Source organism: Emys orbicularis, chromosome 5 (assembly GCF_028017835.1).
Source record: "Emys orbicularis isolate rEmyOrb1 chromosome 5, rEmyOrb1.hap1, whole genome shotgun sequence".
Taxonomy (NCBI): Eukaryota; Metazoa; Chordata; order Testudines; family Emydidae; genus Emys; species Emys orbicularis.
The window spans coordinates 112708521-112729571 of record NC_088687.1 but is presented as its reverse complement, the minus strand read 5'-3'; the positions used below and the strand labels follow the sequence as shown (position 1 = coordinate 112729571).

The window sequence follows — 21051 nt, the reverse complement described above, 5'->3', positions numbered from 1 at the left end:
CAGAGACAACAGCCCAGGAGGGGACGAACTGACCGATAGGCTAGAGAGCCTGTAGAGATCCAGGGGAAGGTAGGAAGCTCAGGGCACTGTCAGAGTCAAAGAAGGCTGATCTTGCCTATCTTGCTTGAGGATCTGGAACTGGAACCCAGTGGAGTAGTTGTGCCTGGATTCCCCTACTAACCGCTGATGGACTTGGGAGTGAAGAAAGAGTTTTCAGACTCCCAGGCACCGGGAATAGATTGACAGCCCCGCTAGGCTATATGAGCCCAGGTGCTGCACCACACTTGGGCAGAGGGGGCACCACTACCTCACAGTACCAATGTAGAACATAAACATTGAATTAATCTACAGCTTTTGCAGTGTTTTATTCTGTAATATCCTAATAATTTAGGAATGGAAGGAAACTGATCTCAGAATGTATTTGTGCATCAAAGCTGCTATTTTTATTTGTTAAACATAAAATCCTACCTGCTTCATGCCACCAAGAATCAGAGCTGACAAAAAAAGAAATTTTTTAGTAATAGCTTGGCCTTAAACTTAATATGCTAATTTAAACAGTAGAGAACACTAATAAAAGCTAGTGCGATGGTGCTCCCCTCCCAATCTCTTGTGATTCACAGATATTGCTTTTCTGAGAACTGTAAAAGAGCGGTTTTCAACCTCTGGTCCACAGACCTCTGAGGGTCCGCAGACAATGTCTAAGATTTCCAAAGGGATCTGCACCTCCATGCGACATTTAAGGGTCCGCAAATGAAAATTTTTTGAAAAGTACTGCTGCAGAATATTTGTGATTTTGAACCAACAAGGATTATAACCTTTGAATCAGATTCCATAGTTATGAATTCAGTTATGTACTTTCTCTCCATGAATCTCACTGTTAAACAACACACAGTTGATCAGCACCAAACACATGCAGAATTGACAGACATGAGATGGAATAGTTACTAAGCATTTAGTAGTTATTTCCTCCCACAGTGTAATCCATAGCACTTCACTACTAGCTAAAATGGTTATAGAATCTTGGAACCTTTTGAAGTTAAATAAATTTTACAAATAAAACAACTTTAAAATTGCCTGCACAAATAAATGTTGTTTGACATTTTCCTCACAGATCCAAAGAGCATAATCATAGAATCACATAAATTCTTCACCATAGTATAAATATGTTCTCTCTAGTCTCTTAAAAATATAAAGTTGCACCGTTCATATTATATACCTGATGGGAATTAATGTTTAGAGACTTGCTAATAAGAGGAAGGTTAATGATTTCCCTAAATTGTACCCACCAGGAACTGTTTTTAATGGTCTTGAAACTACTTAACATGCAGGTATACAAATTATCGAAGTTGCTCTCTGCTGTCACCACATAATGATGTTTCAGGAGTGGAAGAACTTTCTTTTAAGGGTAGAAACAACTTTACAATGGAAGGAGTTGTGGGCACACCCTGCATTACGCAAGATCTAATTGGGTGAAATTCAACTCTGCAAGGAAGGCCAGCACAAGGCCTATGCACCACTTAAACCCTGTTATGAGGTCATAAGTGGGATTTAAATTGTGCATACGTCTTTTGCAGGGCTTCTGTAGTGGGCTGAATTTCACCCATTGTAAATTTAGAGGTCATGTTTTCAAAAGAGCTCATCACCCAGCAGCTTCCATTTAGGCAGCTAAGTAAGTGGAGATAGTTTCAAAAGAGCTCAGCTTCTATCTAAAGCTTCTCCACTGGAAGCTGCCAGGTGGTAAATTCTTTTGAAAAATCTAGTCCCACTTGGGAATGCTGAACACTTGAAAATCAAGTCAGACATGATAGGAGGTTCATAAGGATATAATTCAACTAGCTTTCCCAATCTACTTAAGGCAAATGCTAATTACTTATGTGGGCTAACAACATTCATTTATGTTATAACAGAGAGAGGTACTAAGAGAAATGAATTTAATTCCCTCAGCTGCCCCATTTCTACATGAAAATACTATACTTAGCCACCTTTCATTGAGCTTTGAAATTCTCACCTGGAAAGCATTATATACATGCAAAATATTTATTAATGAACAATTTTAAGATAGATGAAGTTTGTCCGTATTTCCCAAACTCACCATTTTAGTTCTACGGATTGCTGAGTTCCATTATTCTGAAATATTTTCCCCCTATCACTTTGGAGGTTTTTTTATTATATATATATATATATAAAATCTGTGTTTTACACACACACACACACACACACACACACACACACACACACCTACCTCCCTCCCTCTCTGGCAAAAATGATATTAACACTATATAAAGCACAAAAGGTGCAATATAGCCTATTTCACCCCACTGCAAAATGGATGTGACTTAAAAAAGAGCGGTAAATATTATTGCTATTACTTTTTGTTTACCTCCCCCACAAACACACAAATTCTAAAAGGCAGAGACAGCACTTCATTTTCTCATTCACTTGTAGAATTAGACTCTCTTAATCACCTTGAAATCATTTTTAAGCAGAGAGTGATGCCCTATTTTATTAATTTAATTATAATGCGAAGAAAGTAATAAAGCCATTATTGGGTTCATTTTTCCTCGGAAATGTACAACTTTGTAATCTAGTAATAGTACAGTATGAATCGTTTTGTGTCAAATACAGCCTCTAAGTACTTGCGGGGTAAAGTTTTGGTTTTATTGGAATAAGAGTGAGAAATTATTCAAGAGGCAAGACTATAAAAAGTTGTTCTCTCTGTATGAAGTGGCTTAAAACAGGGTCCTGGATACTTGAGTCCACTTTTCTCCCTCTGACTATCATGGTAGTTGGGCTTATTTGAAGAGCTAGAGGCAACAGCTTCCTATCCTTTACCTGGAGGGCCTAGTGGCTGGGCATTCTCTGTGATGAATGGTCTTTTGCTGTGGAGTTTACTTCCCCAACAGGTTTGCCAGTGCCTGGACCAGAAAACTTTCAGAGTATGCTGAAAGGACTCAGCTGGTATTCCTAGCTTTTTCTGGAATGGGTGTCAAGGAGGGGATAGATTGATTTGTAATCTTTTTTTAGGGCCTGGTAAAGTTTTAGGAGGTCTTTCTCTCTCTCTCTTTTTTGTGTGTGTAAAAGATGTTATGTATTTTATTAACTCTCACGTTATGCCTAGAAAACATGACCAGCATAACCGGAATGAAATCTAACAAACAACATTTAACAAATAGTGAAAGTTTTAATAAAAACGTTTTAAACTAATCAGAAGGATGATGACGTTTGTTTTCTGGACAACAGTACATAGGATAATGAATTTTGACAATTAGGAACAATGCTTGGTAGATATATGACTTGAATAACTAAAGAGAAGTCAAAAATATTTACCCCACTTGAACTACGCATTTTGAAATGGCAAGACAAAGAGAAGAAACAAAGTTCTGTTGCGAACAGACATTGCACTCAGAACCATCACTATTTACACCACATTTTTAAACTTGGGTACCTAAATTTGGACATCTAAATCCATATTTAGTTACCTAAATCAAAGTGGCCTCATTTTCAGAAATGCTCCCTGTGGAAATCAGGCCACTTACTGTGTTCCTGTGTGATGCCAACCTCAACTACCCATTTGATCATTTTTCCCCACATGCACTGCTCTACCTTCTTCCATGCACCATAGAACACCCTCCCCAAATTCATCAATCCTCTCAGTCAAATCTCTATTCAAGACACTTCTGTTGGGACACTTATAAGGAATCACCCAACTAATGATGATTAGATAGAGGGCACATGGAACAATCAATATGTTTTTAATCTTTTATGCTCTATAAGGGGAAATAAATGCATATACAGTGCATGCCTTTTATAAGAATCACATCCATCCCAGATGATTTGATTCTTATAAGCAGTTGATTCTTACAAGTGGAATTGCAAAGAATGGATGAAATCTACCGTTATGTTTTAAACAACTGTTTTTTTTATTTAAATGAGAATCACCTCATTTACCATAACTAAATTCTTTAGACTTTAAATATATTTAACATGGAACAAAATCATACCAATATTCTAACTGAGCAACACGCTATTAATTTTATTATCACCACCAATCCTTTGGCTGGTTCTTTTATTCAAGGCAGTAATTAATACTGTACAGAATGTTACAACTTTACACAAAGTGTAAGTTAGTGGAGCTATTTACCTCTTAAGTATACAAAGATACAAATTTTAAAAAAATCTCTCAAATAAACGGCAACGAACATAACATATAAAAGTGAATTAAACTGACTTTTATATCATAAATATAATTGTAAAACAACAAAACCCACTGTTTAACAGTATTGACTCACGTTAATGTTTATTTTGGAGTGTCACCGTCCACCGTCTCTCTCTGGAGTTCATGTCTGGCACTGTGAATTCACAATGCAGTGACACAGTCACTGTTTGATTACAAACTTGTCCAGTGTTCCCTAGATCACTGCACGATCCACAACATTGTCAACCTCCTTTTCAAGGTGATATAGGAGGTTAAGATCATTGAAGCCCCTGTACAATACGTCATTTGTCAAAGTTTACATCACATCCTTTATTTGAGTCAAGGATTGGACAATTACCTCAGCATAAGAATTCGTCTCTGCATCATTTTCGAGTTTCACTTCAAAGTGGTCTCTGATATCAGTCACAATGTCCTCATCAGAGAGAAGTTTCCACAGCATTAGCATTGTTGTTCTCATCAATGTGGTGCAACACCATGTGAGCCATTTGCTTGCGAAAGTACACCTTGACAGTTCTGATAATTCCATGATCACATGACTGAAGGATAGAAGTTATGTTCTTTGGGAGGAATTCAAGTCAGATATTCCTCAGTGGTACATCTTTTGTCACATAGGCTTTGCAGTTGTCCACAAGTTGCAAAATCTTTCTCCTTTTCTGGCCCAACTTTTGATCCACGTCCTCCAGCCATTAATCAAATAGATACCCGCTCATCTAGGCAGCTGCATTGGCAGTGTAGTAGACTAGAAGATGTCTCACATTTTAAAAACACAGTCAGCTTTGACTTTTCCTGATGATGAAAAGGTTCTTTTTCTTACCAGTCATGGAACAGATAAACAGATTAGTAATTCTTTCTTTAGACTTTTTTCCTCCTTTTTTATTGTGTGATTTAAAGGTGAGAGTGCCATCAGGCAGGACTTGAAAGTAAATTCCACTTTTATCTGTATTCCAAATGTCTTCTTAAGCGAAGTCATGTCTAATTTCGATCCACTCATTTTCTAACCATTCTTCATCTGACCTAATGTCTGCATCTTGGGCTTCTCCATGCATTTTCTTAAAAATAATCCCCTCTCATTTTTTAAAGCGCTCAAACCAGCCAGTGCTGGCCTTGAAGTCGGTAACATCCAGTACCACGGCAGTTCTTCCACTTTCTGCATCACCAATAGTCCTCTTAGGGCAGCATTTCTCTTTCTGGCACTTCTGATTCACTTCATAAATACCACCTCGAACCTAGCTGCCTTGCCTGACCACATTCTTTTTCTGTCTCCTTCATTTTGTATGTTGCTCTCCCTGTCTTTGAGATTATTATATAATGAAGGCTGTGGAATGCCCAATTTCTGAGCTGCATTTCTTTGGCTGGTCTTGGTAGAACTCCAGAAGGTGGCGTATTTCATCTGCAGAAAGCATCTTTCTTTTCCTGATATGTCGACTTACATATAAACAGCACAATTTTTTTTTCTACACAGGGATTATACTTCATACATGCTATATGCCTAATGACATGAGATATTATCAAATTCAAAACTGCTTTATTGGCTTATTACATGTCATTGCATTTGATTGAGTATTGTATTATATGTAGTCAGTTTGCCCTGAAATGATTCTTATAAGCAGATTGCTTGATTCTTATAAGCAGAATATTTTAGCATGGTTAGTATAGGAATGATTTTGATCACCATAGACAGTCCCCATATCTATTCTAGCAACACCATCAGAGGACCCAACCACATGAGCCACACCATCAGGGGCTCATTTACCTGCATATCTACTAATGTGATATATGCCATCATGTGCCAGAAATGCCCCTCTGCCATGTACATTGGCCAAACCGGATAGTATCTATGTAAAAGAATAAATGGACAGAAATCAGACATCAGGAATGGTAACATACAAAAGCCAGTAGGAGAACACTTCCATCTCCCTGGACATTCAATAACAGATTTAAAAGTAGCCATCCTTCAACAAAAAATCTTCAAAAACAGACTTCAAAGAAAAACTGCAGAGCTACAATTCATTTGCAAATTTAACACCATTAATTTGGGCTTGAATAGGGACTGGGAGTCGCTGGCTCTCTACAAAAGCAATTTTCCCTCTCTTGGTATTGACACGTCCTCATCATAGAAATCATAGAATATTAGGATTGGAAGAGACCTCAGGAGGTCATCTAGTCCAATCCCCTGCTCAAAGTAGGACCAACACAAACAAAATCATCCCAGCCAGGGCTTTGTCAAGCCGGGCCTTAAAAACCTCTAAGGATGGAGGTTCCACCACCTCCCTAGGTAACCCATTCCAGTGCTTCACCACCCTCCTAGTGAAATAGAGTTTCCTAATATCCAACCTAGACTTCCCCCACTGCAACTTGAGACCATTACTCCTTGTTCTGTCATCTGCCACCACGCAGAACAGCCTAGCTCCATCCTCTTTGGAACCCCCCTTCAGGTAGTTGAAGGCTACTATCAAATCCCCCCGTCACTTCTCTTCTGTAGACTAAATAACCCCAGTTCCCTCAGCCTCTCCTGGTAAGTCATGTGCCCCAGCCCCCTAATCATTTTTGTTGCCTTCCGTTGGACTCTCTCCAATTTGTCTACATCCCTTCTGTAGTGGGGGGGACCAAAACTGGACGTAATACTCCAGGTGTGGCCTCACCAGAGCCGAATAGAGGGGAATAATCACTTCCCTCGATCTGCTGGCAATGCTCCTACTAATACAGACCAATATGCCATTGGTCTTCCTGGCAACAAGGGCACACTGCTAACTCATATCCAACTTCTCGTCCACTGTAATCCCCAGTTCCTTTTCTGCGGAACTGCTGCTTAGCCAGTCAGTCCCCAGCCTGTAGCAGTGCATGGGATTCTTCCTTCTTGCAGGACTCTGCACTTGCCCTTAAACCATATCAGATTTCTTTTGGCTCAATCCTCTTATTTGTCTAGGTCACTCTGGACCCTACCGCTACCCTCCAGCGTATGTACCTCTCCCCCCAGCTTAGTGTCATCTGTGATCTTGCTGAGGGTGCAATTCATCCCATCATCCAGATAATTAATAAAGATGTTGAACAAAACCGGCCCCAAGACCAACCCCTGGGGCACTCTGCTTGATACCGGCTGCCAACTAGACATCGAGCCGTTGATTACTAGCTGTTGAGCCTGACAATCTAGCCAACTTTCTATCCGCCTTTCAGTCCATTCATCCAATCCATACTTCTTTATCAATTATTGGGAGTGGACCACATCCACCCTGATTGAATTGGCCTTGTCAACACTGGTTCTCCACTTGTAATGTAACTCCCTTCTCTCCATGTGTCAGTATATTTATGTAATTTTCACTCCATGCATCTGAAGAAGTGGGGGTTTTTTTACCCACGAAAGCTTATGTTCAAATAAATCGGTTAGTCTTTAAGGTGCCACCAGACTCCTCATTGTTTTTGTATATTATGATTGTTCCCCTGCCCCTCCTGCATGTGGCCCATCCTGCATATAAGGTGCCCCCATGCTCCCTTGTGCTGGTATGCCCCCTACTTTTTCCTAGTGTAGGGGAAAGCCAGCTTTGTAGAACCTCTATACCCCTCTCCTCTTGCAGTTTAGTAGGAAAGGGCATTGCCTTTAATTTGCACCCCTAACTCCAATGCTCCCAATGATGTAGTTATGCAGACATTGTCAAAGATCATATGCTGCTACCAATATTGTCCTGTTGCTGTTTATCCCCCCTCCAGAGCCACTAGGAGAGCAGGAAGGAGATTGTGACTCTCTGAATCATAAACTCCGTCATGGGCTGATCCTGGAGCAGTGCAACAATGCATTTAGTATGAACTAAAGGTAGCATTTGGACTATACATTTTTTGAGGTAGGAATTTGTGTCTTTCTGTATGTTTCTAAACCACCTCGTATAATGGGCCTGATTAGAAACTCTGGGTGCTACTGCTATATAAATATTACAAAGCAACAGTAGTGACACCTAGGGTAATATCCTTGAAAGACCTAATTGTATCAAATGTATGTATTATTGTGGGCTGGGATTATATGCAACTCTCTATGGGGGGAAATGTAACATAAGTGAAGCCTGGAAGTTCAAAAGACTACACTGAAAATATGCCAGACAAGTATCAAATTTTGAGACAATAAGTGTTAAGTGGATTTCCTAGGGAGATGTTAATGCAAATTCCCTAGCTCCCCTTATACAAAAACTCAACCTTTTGAAGCAATGCCCTGAGGAGGGGGTATTGTTTGCAGATTACCTGTTACAGAAGGCCAAGATCAAAGGCCTGAGCTGTATAAAGAAACTGCTCATCAGCCCAGCCTTTTTTCTGGATCTAAGACGGATGAATTTATAACCATGGGAAAACCCAGTTGTGTTTTTTCAAGGACTGAAACCTGCCAGAGCCTAGGTTGAAGCTGGGAATGATCTCTGGTAAGCTTTCTAGCATATATGCAGGCTTTTATTGATTTAAATGTTATCTCTGTAATGCTTTTGCCTTAAGAATAAATGTGTTTGATTAGAAGGATGTAAGTGGCAACGTATAACTGTGGGAAATACACTGGTCTTAGCCTTCAGAGAGAAAGCAAAGCACAGGCATTGGTCTACTCAGGCAGTCTGGCTTGCTCAGGCTATCACAGTGTAAATCCAGGGAGCTGTGCAACCTTAAAACCCCTGGTCAGGAGAGAGCGAGATGCAGTTCTCTGCCAAAGAGAGATAACAGCTGGTAGTAGGAATCCTTTAAATGGGGACTCTGGAGGGACCATGGAGGAATACAGGTGACGTTACCCTGAAACTGCGACAACAGCAATTGGATAAAGCCCATAAAAGCAAGGATTTTGGACTATGGATTTGACTTCATCATGATTTTTCAGCCACTTTTATTTAAACATTTTTCCATAAGATATAAGTTTAACCTGGTGAAAAAAATTTAACTGAAAGTCTTAGAACAGTATTTTTAATAATTTCATCCCCATTCAAACTTTAAACAGGATACATATAAATGTCAAAAGCTAGTAGCCTAACAGTACAAAATGTTAATATAAGAGTACATGTAGAAATATCCATTTATCACTAGTACTTGGGGTGCTGCTGCTTTGATAGAAATAAATCTATATTTCTGTGTGGGTTGATTACTTTACTATGAATACTGCCATCTTGTACACAATATCCTGCTAAGGGAATAAAATGGTCAACACGTATAACCTCTGAAAAAATTAGCTTTGCTTTTGTACAGTGTAGCTCATTGATCTTATTCATCTGAGAAGTTGAAATTCTATCATCGTACAATATGTGAGAATCAGGGTGGAACCCAAATCCCAAAATGATTACTGTGAATTAATTGAGTGCACTCCATTTAATGTCTTTAGTAAAGAGGATGAAAGGTTGCCCAAGAAAGGGAGGAAAGGCTGGGAACAAAAAACTTCTGCTGCAACTTAAGTCAGATGACTATTATTCAAAGGACACACACACAAGTGTGCATAGGTAATCAACATACTGTACACAATATTTTCTTTTGGAATTATTTTTTTAAAATATTATTGACAAAATTAAAGGAAAAGCAGTGATTTTTTTCAAAATTTTGGAATCATATAGTGTGTCTAAATTATACATCTTTTGCAAATTTATGCAAGTCCAGTCATTGCACTATCATTTGAAAAATTGTTCTTAGTCTGTGTATATGTATACTAGGTTTGTATGTTAGCAAAAAAAAAAAAAAAAAAAAAAAAAAGAAAAGAAAGAAAACCCACATGAACAGGGAAAAAAATACCCAAGAACACACACCATAGCCATGAAAAGGGCTAAGGCATACCAAACGATAAAAGAAACAAGGTTACCTTTGACACCAAAGCCCCAGTTCTACAGTTCCAATACATTCAAGAGTATAACAAGCTGTTGGATTGCTCCCTTTGTGCCTTACACTGCAGTTCTAAGTATTTACATGGGAAACAAATATTTGATAATAGGCTCTTCAATCTGGCCAAGAAAGGTAAACCACAACCAATGCCTGGAAGTTGAAACTCCACAAATTCAGATTGGATATAAAGCATACATTTTTAACCATGAGGGTAATTAATCATTGGAACAACTTATCAAGGGTTGTGGTGGATTCTCCATCACTTACAACTGTTCAATCAAAATTGGATCTTTTTCTAAAAGATATGTTCTAGGAAAAATGCTGGGAAAGGTCTATGGCTTGTGTTATACAGAAGGCCAGACTAGATGAGCACAAGAGTCCCTTTTGGCGTTGCAGTTTATGAATTCAACAACAAGAAAATTTTTTATAGTGGTTATCATTATAAAGTCAGCATTTGCCAATATCTGGGATATCACTAGTTTTCCTATTCTTAAGGGAGGATATATTTATGGTAAATTTGGAAAGAAATGGCAAATATTTACTTTTTAATGGCTTCTTCGGTATTCTTAAATACTGAGCAAGCAATAAAACACTCAAGAAGGAGCGTGGCAATGGTGAACTTGTCCATATAATACAGGGTCAAATTGAGAGCAGAACCCATGTATGTATGCAACAGAAAAATAGCTCCTTCTCCAACTTGTACCTGCAGAAGGGCAAAGTATAATTAACAAGTCAAGTTACAGGAATGTTTAAAAGGGTTGTGTTTTTCAGGGAAATTAATGCCCAAAGTTTTACAAACATGTACATGAATAACTTTATCTGCATGACAGACCCACTGAAATCAGTATAACTACTCACATGCAAAAGGATTTACAAGATTAGTGCCTAGGCTTTGAGGTGTTTAAAAAGGGAATACAGATTGCTTGTGAACTGGTATTTGCATTTGCAACATCTGTCTACGTGCTAAACACATTGTTCAGAAAGAAGAGAACGCTCTGTTACACTAATGACATTATTTTTAAAAAAATTAGGAATAATAGGCAGATTGGTCATATCAGCCATGTAATGAAGAAAGTAGTGCATAGATCCAAGTCTAATGAAGGCTTAATGCAATGGTTAAATAGAGGGCATCTATGGCTGGAGGAAGTACAATGGAAAATGAAGGTTAGGTTAGAGAGACAACAAAACTATTAGTATATGATCTACTTCACAGCAGCTTTTTGTAACAACCTAAAATAAGGCCACACACATTTTCTCTGCAGCAGCAGAAATACTGCAGGTAAAAATTAAAACCCCCCTGAGAGTGACAATGGTAGTAGGTATAGTCCAGGATACACCAACCATGAAAGGTATGCAGAATCATAAGTTTTACACAGTAAATTTTACTATTATCAGCTTTTGTTTTTCTATAGGTCACTACATCTGAACACACACAACACAAGATACAATACTTTGGTATTATAACATACTCGTTATATGGATGCTTGAAGCACGGTTAGAAGAACAGCTGACAGTATGTTATCCCCAATGCCAATTTATTTCTGGGTGCAATTTAAAGTGTGTATATGTTTGTTTATCTCTAAAGCTCAAAGCAGGTCCTGGCTACAGGAGATATAGCTCTCCCCCTGTTGAGATCAGATGAAATTCTTGAGCTGGTAATCTCCTGGTTTTCGTGAAAGTTTAAATGGAACTCCATTTATCTTAGGTACTTATATAAGCACTATTACCTGAGCATCTCACATATAAGTAGTGGGTTTCCAGGTGGGACTTAAAATGCTGGTTTTGATTTAGGAAGTTCTCAATGGCTTGAGACCTGCCTTCTTGAAAGACTACTCTCTCCCAGTTCCAAGTTTCCACAACTGGAAGGCATTCGAGCTGGACAGCGTGTCATAATCTGAGAGATTTTAAAGAACCCGTTTAAGGGCTTTTTTTTCTGCAATAGTAAACAGAGGGGAAGGTGATGGAGAGGAATAGCTCCTAACTGATTGCAAAACTGGTTGACTTGATGTACACAGTGAGAAAACATTCAAAAATACACTCTATACTTAAAAAAAAAAAAAAGACAGTTACCTTTTCGTAACTGTTGTTCATGTCCATTCTATTCTAGGTGTGTGTGCTCGCTACATGCACTGGTGCAGGAAGTCTTTCCCTCAGTAGTATCCGTAGGGGAACTAACTAACGTTCAATGGGCCTGGAATAGTAGATGAGGGCCTTTTTATCTTATTATAAATGATAGTAATTAAATAATCAATAAAGTGCTACAGTTCCACAGTGTGGATAGATTAAGAAGCAGTGAGGCAGGTAAAGGGACAGCAAAGCCCTTTTCAGCTAAATGCAGACAGAGGAAAGGAGAGCAAGCTTGGGGAACTGGCAAGGGTATGATTGACTGATCCAGGAACTGTGCAAATTCACTGATCTCAAACAGGAAGGAAGGATAATTTTGTGGGTAAGCCACTGGGCTGAGACTCAAGAAATCTGATTTCTGTTCCCACCCCTGCCACAGACTTCCTGAGTGAGCATAGCCATGTCTCTCTGGGGCAGATCATCAGCTGGTGTAAACTGTCATGCATCATTGTCATAATTTCATTGAGTTCAGTGGAGTTATGACAGTTTACGCCCCCTGAAGTTCTACCCTTTCACCTCTGTGTTTCAGGTTCCACAACTGTCAAATAGGGATAAAAATGCTTCCCTATGTTTCAGTGGTGTTGTCAAGACAAATTCATTAGTGTAGGTGGGATGCTTATATCTTACATTGATGAATACCAACGGGAAGCCTATAAATATAAACAAACAAAGGGCTGCTGCACTGGCCTGCTTGTGCAGGTGCCTCGTGCAGGATCTGGGGGGTAATCCTCTATCTTCCATTTTGATCTAAATACACAATCCTCCTTTTGTGCAATGGATCAGTATTTGGCTATTAGGACCTGATCCTTGTCCCACTGAAGTCAATGGCAAAGCTGCAGTGAATGCTGTAAGTTATGAATGTCCTGCAAAGCACTCCTTATTAATTTCTTACACGGGCAAAATTCCTATTAACTTTAGGGGGAATTTTGCCGGAGTAAGGGATAAGTGAAAGAGCATGAAACAGGCCTCACTGGGGTAAGAAATCCCGCTAACTACTGCTGCTAGTCAAACTAGTAATATTATAATGTTTTTGTTGTGTTTTATAATCTTGTTATTTTTCTCCTGTACAGATCTGTCAATTCCATATTGCTGGGTGATTTTAAATACAATTATTATATTATGTGAGGCAATATCATGACACCATTGGTTGGAATTAATTACATAATTCTAGTCCTAACCCTGAATAGTTATGCTTCCTATTGTATATCACACTGCACTTTTTATTTCTTACAGGGTTGGTTTATTACTAGCAGATTTTTTTAGGGGCATGATTTACTGCATTTGCTGTAACATATAGAACATTTTCTCAGACTTAATCACAATATGACTTTGTGAAGAATTAAGAAAAGGGACAAACTCAATTACTAAACGGATGAATTCTGTATTTTATCCTTTTTCTATAAATACTTTATTGCCATCAATTATAAAGCTGGAGTTGTCATGCAATGAAGCAAGATGAAAGTTTAAAAACACTGAATGCTTATGTGCAAATCTACACAGCCCAGAGTTTAAAAGAAAAAAATGTGAGTATTATGAGGGACAGATTAACCTGTAGTTTAGAACTTTGAAAAAGAATGTCACACTTCCATAAAAAAAAGTATTTAGTAGAAAGTTTTGCTATTGCCTGATGATGTAAATTCTCACATGCGGTTTTAAGGATGAATTACTTAAATAGTTCAGTAACTGTAAAAATGCTAGGTTAAATATTTCACATTTCATCAGTACGATGAACAGTTTTATGAGGTGATTTTTCAAATCTCCATCAGTCAAAGATCTTTTCCCACTATGAAGAAAAAAGGTATGCTTCAGAAAAGTAGTGTGCTCTCCTTAGCTATCTGACTATGACCAGAAAGTACCAGAAAGTGCCGAAGTTACAGTAAATATCTGGTATTTACACAGCAACAAAATCAAGCTTTAGGATATAAATGGTTTTTGTTTACTACAGCATTCAGACAGAAATTAGAGTAGATGACAGTATAATTTGATTTTTAGAACTAAATTTAATTAGCAAATGTGACGATAACATATTCAGTATCATGAAACAATGCTTAGTATCTGTACCAAGGTCTGCACTGTTTTAAACAGAACCTGGTATTGAAATTAAAGGGAAGTTCTGTTTATTAACAGATGACATGTTATGTCCCTATATACATAGAGAACAGACAGTCTAATCAAATAAATAGGTTACACACACACACACACACACACACAGAATAATTATTTTTAGAACATATATCAAAGCAGAAGAGCACTCAGTTTTATAAAACAAACTATGATAAATCTCGATGTATTAAGTTTTCTACTAGTGAGCAGCTTTCAAAGGTTATTGTAACTGATAGATACATGTGTTTTCAACCTTTCCAACATACTTCAATGCAGATACGCTGTAAAATGTAATACACTGTATATAATAAACCCTATGTTAGATTCTACTTCTGTTTTAAAATATCAGATAAAGGAAACAAACAAAAACAAGATTTCACAGTCCACAGGTTATTCTCACTTTTTCAAGCATTTTCACCTTACAGGTTTTATATCAGACTAGCAGTCTGTTTTACGTAGACAGCTTTTAAGCAGACTAGATACTACAAACAGCACAAACAGTGATTGACCACTTTACCTTCTGAAAAATCAATCAGTCCCAGCAAATGAAGCAGCTTCAGAGACGCAAATATAATCACAACAATACCCACTGTTTGCAGTCCCTCCGATTCCCACTCTAACGTCAACATTCTTCAAACAAACAAATCATTCCAGTCTTCAAGCCAGTTCTTAATCAGGGGGAAATTAGAGGATTTTACCAATATTTTGTTTTGAAAAAAGTTGCAATGGTGAAAAGCAACCTTGTGCTGTACTGTGGAAATTAACTGACCACCCTAGTTGAGGCAAAATACTAGCTAAAGTCCTGCATCTCATGCTTCTCTAAGCATTTGATTTCATTAGCAGTAAGTCCTCTTAGAACGCTGAGGTGGACCACTAACCCCTTGATATGACATTGTATCCAGCAAGTAATGTTACTTCAGAGCTGCTGGAAGAACATCTGTTTCAGAACTGGAGACTTTGCTGTGTCAGTTCGAAAAAGAAACACTCCCAGGAAACTTGCACTAGGGAGCACACTGCTACCGGCACTGTGCAGTCTAATGCTCCTAGACTCATGCTTTAGGATTCTACCCAAGAACCTATTTTAACAGTTTTTGTTTTTTGTTTTTTTGGTTAAATTTGACAAATGCCAGTTTACTGAAGACATCTGTTTTCACATGTCAAACTCTGCATATAGGAAAAATACTGTCTTTTGCATCTTAGTGCATGGTATTTACAAATGCCGTGTCCCTTCTTCTTGAACACCACCAGAGCCTAGTTAGAATCTCTAATGAAAATGACAATGAAATTAAAGGATAACATTTTTACATGATGTTCTAGTGTCCCTGCTTAACAAAATGTAATGTTGTAAAAGGGGCACGCCTTCCCAACCCCCAATTTTTGCAACATAGGTACAGTATGTCTTTTAGACACCAGAAGTGCTTCTTTTTTGACTAAGGGCTTGAGCCTGCACTTTCATAGTTTTTAATTGAATTTAATGATGCTCAACTACCACGAGGAACACAGCAACTTCCAGGATCAAGCCCGAACTACACATCAAGAAAAAGGCTCTTCTTTACCATGGCTGATTTATCATTAGGTTTTTATGAAATTAATCTATTCTGTGTGTTCAAATGAATAGAAATAAGATATATAATGTACAGTGCATGCTGTAAGAATTATTTATGCAGAATGAGCCTTCTCGCATTTTAGGGCTGGGCCTGTGAAACAATTACTTCCACTTCCACCCTCCAAATTTAACTAAGTCTCGTCCACTGGGATACAAGGCAACACAATAAGGATCAAGGGAAGGCCCATAAGGTGAATCTTGGTCCATCCTCAATAATGTCTAATTATATAATAGAATTATTAGGGTTTAGTAGTGACCCCTATATTTAGGTTGTCTAACAGCATTCACTAGAAAAGATTCTTGCTAACTTTTTTGATAAGTTCTGACACCTCCATTGTTTGCAGGAAGCCTCTGAAAAATTAACAAAACAATTTATTATCTAACAACTTGAATAGATGCTCAGGGGGAAATAGTCTTCAGGCTACCACCAGCCTCCTTTGCTGCAGGAGAAAGGAGTCTGTCACCTCAGACTTAACGCTATACAGAGTTGCAATTTAAAATAAAACAAACCAACAACCTTTTCCCCCACCATATAAACCAGAAGTTTAGGAGCTGAAAGGTTCATTCATTGAAGAAGCGTGTGTGTATTCAAGTTAATTTAAAGTGATCTTCTCTGGTTTTGTAGAGGGTTTTTCCCTCCAATGGTTTAACTATAGAATCCAGCGTATTCAGCCATATTCAGGTAAATAAAATAGCCATCCTTTCTATTCCCCCTCTAACAGATATAGGATATCTGCAGAAGAAGCACAATAAAATAGTGGATCATAAATAAACTAAATTCACTAATATTTTGTGTGCATCTTCTTTCTTATTCTAATCTTCCTGGTATTTATCCCCTTTAGTTCTCATTGTCCATAAATGACCCATTTGATCCATCTCCATATTCATTTTCTATTCTCTCTCATTTCTGTGCACTGTTTTTATTCACAAGCTCTTCTTTCTTTGAAAAAGTAGCATTTCATTCCCTCTTTCTCTCATTTTTCTATTCACCCCCCTTTGCTTTCCACCCCTTAGCTTTCTCCCATTTCACACTGTTTCCCATTCTTTTGTCTCCATCACCTTTGATCTCCTTATTTTCATCTCTCTGGCTCCTTTGCTCTCTCTTCTATCCCACTGTCTCTTTAGGCTTCTCCCCCTCTTCCTCTCTCTTTCAAATAATGCTTAACATTTAGTTATGGTCAGATTTTCAAAACTGCTCGGCAACTAACATACTGAGAGTTCCAATGAAAGCTGAGCTTGTTTGAATATATGACCCATAGTGCTCTAAAGACATTGACAAACTAATCCTAACATTCTGCAGCCCAAGAGATAAGCATTATTATCCCCACTAACTAGTGTTAGACACACTATTAGAATAAAGGATTCTCCAACTCTAAATTCTGGCTTATCTCCTAGATCAGGCCACCTCATGTTATTGAGTTTCCCCTAAATGGGACCAGAAGCCCCACCACTTGCTCAGCAGATGTGCCAGAAGAGAGGGACTGCAGTTACCAGCAGCCCAGGTGGTACCTTACTCTCTGGTTCCCATGTCATCAAACTGATCTGGAGTCCCTCTAAAAATTTGAGGGACCAAAAGCCATGTATTTCATGGGTCCCACTGATCAGCCCTGGCAGCTGTGTGTGAGTGAAAGGAGACTCTTTAAGAAAACAAATCACTAAAACCTTATCACAAAATGATCATGATTCTACAGAATGATAGAAGGGAAACAGCAGAATAAAGACAATGGATTTCAAGAAGGCAGACTTCAGAAAACTCAGGGAGTTGGTAGGTAAGATCCCATGAGAAGCAAGTCTAAGGGAAAAAACAGTTCAAGGGAGTTGGCAGTTTTTCAAAGAGACATTATTAAGGACACAAGAGAAAAACTATCCCACTGCATAGGAAATATAGGAAGTATGGAAAGAGACCACCCTGATTTAACCAAGAGATCTTTAAATATCTGAAACTCAAGAAAGAGTCCTACAAAAAGTGGAAAGTAGGTCAAATTACAAAGGATGAATATAAACCACCACCACAAACATTCAGGGACAAAATTAGAAAGGCCTAGGTTCAAAATGAACTTAAACTACTAGAGACATAAAGGGTAACAAGAAAACATTCTACAAATACATTAGAAACAAGAGGAAGACCAAGGATAGGTTAGGCTCATTACTCAGTGAGGGGCGGAAAAGACAATAACAGAAAATGTGGAAATGGTTGTTTCAGTTTTCACCAAAAAGGTTAGTTCCGATTAGACATCTAACATAGTGAATGCAAGTGAAAATGAGATAGGATCTGAGGCTAAAATAGAGACAAAACAAATTAAAAATAAGACAAGTCAGAGGTCTTCAAGTTGGCAGGGCCTGATGAAATACATCCTAGAATACTCAAGGAGCTGACTGAGGAGATATCTGAGCCATTAGCGATTATCTTCAAAAACTCATTGAAGACAGGAGAGATTCCAGAGGACTGGAAGAGGGCAAATATAAGTGTCAATCTATAAAAAGGGGAATAAGGACAATCTAGGGAATTATAGACGAGCCAGCTTATTAACTTCAGTATCTGGAAAAATAATGGAGCAAATAAACAAGCAATCAATTTGCAAACACCTAGAAGATAGTAAGGTGATAAGTAACAGTCAGCATGGATTTGTCAAGAACAAATTGCATCAAGCCAATCTAACAGCTTTCTTTGACAGGGTAACAAACCTTGTGGATAGAGGAGAAGCAGCAGATGTAGTCTATTTTGACTTTAGTAAGGCTTTTGTCTTACTATGTCGCATGACCTTCTTGAAACAAACTAGGGAAATACAACCTAGATGGAGTTCTATAAAGTGGGTGCATAACTGGTTGGAAAACCATTCCCAGAGAGTAATTATTAGTGGTTCAAACTTAAACTGGAAGGGAATATCGAGTGAGGTCTTCCACGGGTTGGTCCTGGATTGGGTTCTGTTCAATATCTTCATTAATGATTTAGATAATGGCATAGAAAGTATGCCTATAAAATTTGTGGATGACACCAAGCTGAGACGGGTTGCAAGTGCTTTGGAGGATAGGATTAAAATTCAAAATGATCTGGACAAACTGGAGAAATGGTCTGAAGCAAATAGGATGAAATTCAATAAGGACAAATGCAAAATACTCCACTTAAGAAGGAACAATCAGTTGCAGACATATAAAATGGGAAATGACTGCCTAGGAAGGAGTACTGCAGAAAGGGATCTGGGGGTCATAGTTGATCACAAGCTAAATGTGAGTCAACAGTGTAACACTGTTGCAAAAAAAGCAAACATAATTCTGGAATGTATTAGCAGGAGTGTTGTAAGCAAGACACGAGAAGTAATTCTTCCACTCTACTATGCGCTGATAAGACCCCAGCAGGAGTATTGGGCACCACATTTCAGGAAATATATAGACAAGGGGTTCTCAAACTTCATTGCCCCGTGACCCCCTTCGGACAACAAAAATTACTTCACAACCCCAGGAGGGGGGACCGAAGCCTGAGCCCGCCCAAGCCCCACTGCCCTGGGGGGGGGGGGGCAAAAGTCGGTGCCCCACCGCTCTGGGAAGGGAGGCCAAAGCTGAAGGGCTTCAGCCCCTAGTCAGGGGACCTGTAACCTGAGCCCGGCCGCCCAGGGCTGAAGCCCTCGGGCTTTGGCTTCGGCCCTGAGGAGTGAGGCTCAGATTTCAGACCTCAGCCTCAGCAAGTCTAAGCCAGCCCTGGCAACCCCATTCAAAGGGGGTCGTGACCCACTGTGGGGTCCCGACCCACAGTTTGAGAAGCGCTGATGTAGACAAACTGGAGAAAGTCCAGAAGAGAGCAATAAAAATGATTAAAGGTCTAGAAAACATGACCTATGAGGGAAGATTGAAAAAATTGGATTTGTTTAGTCTGGAGAAGAGAAGACTAGGGCAGGAAGGACATGATAGCAATTTTCAAAAGGTTGTTACAAGGAGGATGGTGAATAATTGTCCTTGTTAACCTCTGAGGATATGACAAGAAGCAATGGGCTTAAATTGCAGTAAGTGAGGGTTAGGTTGGACATTAGGAAAAATTTCCTAACTGTCAGGGTAGTAAGCACTGGAATAAATTGCCTAGGGAGGTTGCAGAATCTCCATCATTGGAGGTTTTTAAGAACAGGGTAGACAAACATCTGTCAGGAATGGTCTAGTTATTACATAGTCCTGCCATGAATGCAGGGACTGGACTAGATGACCTGTGAGGTCCCTTCCAGTCCTACACTTCTAAGATTCAGTTCTAAAAATCAGTTTACATTTCCAAGGTGATCTCCACAGTAAAAAGGGCTAGACACATACTTTTTTGGTTATTTTTAAAGAAAGTTACACTTAGCATTGATATTCTCAAAGTCAGGGGCTCACAGCCATGTACTTGGTGAGCCTCAAAGTGCCTGCTCTGCAAATTAATGCAATATGGACATGACACAAAAGTGCATGCAGGTGAAAAGGAAGCAGCATTATATTTAATGCACCATGCAACACTTTCAACTGTGGTATTAAAATATGCTGAATTCCTCCTGTAAACAATTCATTAAAAATAAATAAGAAGTGAAAATTTCCTGCCTCATAGCATTTGAAAGTAAAGTAGAATTTGGGCAAGGTTATCACTCAAGTACAGCCACTGTTTGTATTTTGAGCACTCTTAGAATCCACAACCGAGTGTGATTTTTCTCTCTTATTTTACATCCTGAGAACCACTTAAGAAACATTACTATGGTATGTCTTTATGGGAGTGTCTGTACAAGCACTCCAAGCAAAATTTAAAAAGTCTTATTTTCCAGAAAAGCAGACTTGTGGGCACCAGCACAAAAACACTCAGTAAAATATCCAATAAAATAAAATAAATAAATAAAAAAAAACCCAGACACTTCTCTGCTTACACTTCTCTGCTGCTGCTTCCAGCAGCTCCCTTTGGCCGGGAATGGTGAACAACGGCCACTGGGAGCTGCGGGGGGAGCCCATGACTGCGGATGGTCAACGTCAGCAAAATGTCTCACGGCCCGCAAGCAGATTACGCTGATGGGTCGCATGCAGCCCGCGGGCCGCAGGTTGCCCACCCCTGATCTAGTCTGACCTTCTGCCTAACACCTGAATAGAATTTCCCCCAAGTAATTCCTGTTTGAACTGGAGCACATCATTTAAAAAAAAACTCCCCTCATGATTTAAAAATTGTCAGTGATGGGGA

At 38.9% G+C, this 21051-nt stretch overlaps 1 protein-coding gene across 2 annotated transcripts in view; it reads right to left on the bottom strand.

Moving 5' to 3' along the window:
• KCNIP4 (potassium voltage-gated channel interacting protein 4) overlaps positions 1-21051 on the bottom strand; it is a 401680-nt gene that overhangs the window by 194699 nt on the left and 185930 nt on the right. Inside the window, exon 1 of one of the 2 annotated variants that reach the window (XM_065404841.1) lies at positions 14784-14895. The exons of the other annotated variant lie outside the window; for it this stretch is intronic. Coding sequence (XP_065260913.1) covers positions 14784-14895 — 112 coding nt within the window. Of the gene's footprint in view, positions 1-14783; positions 14896-21051 lie in introns of those variants that run through there. 2 annotated transcript variants of the gene reach the window in all.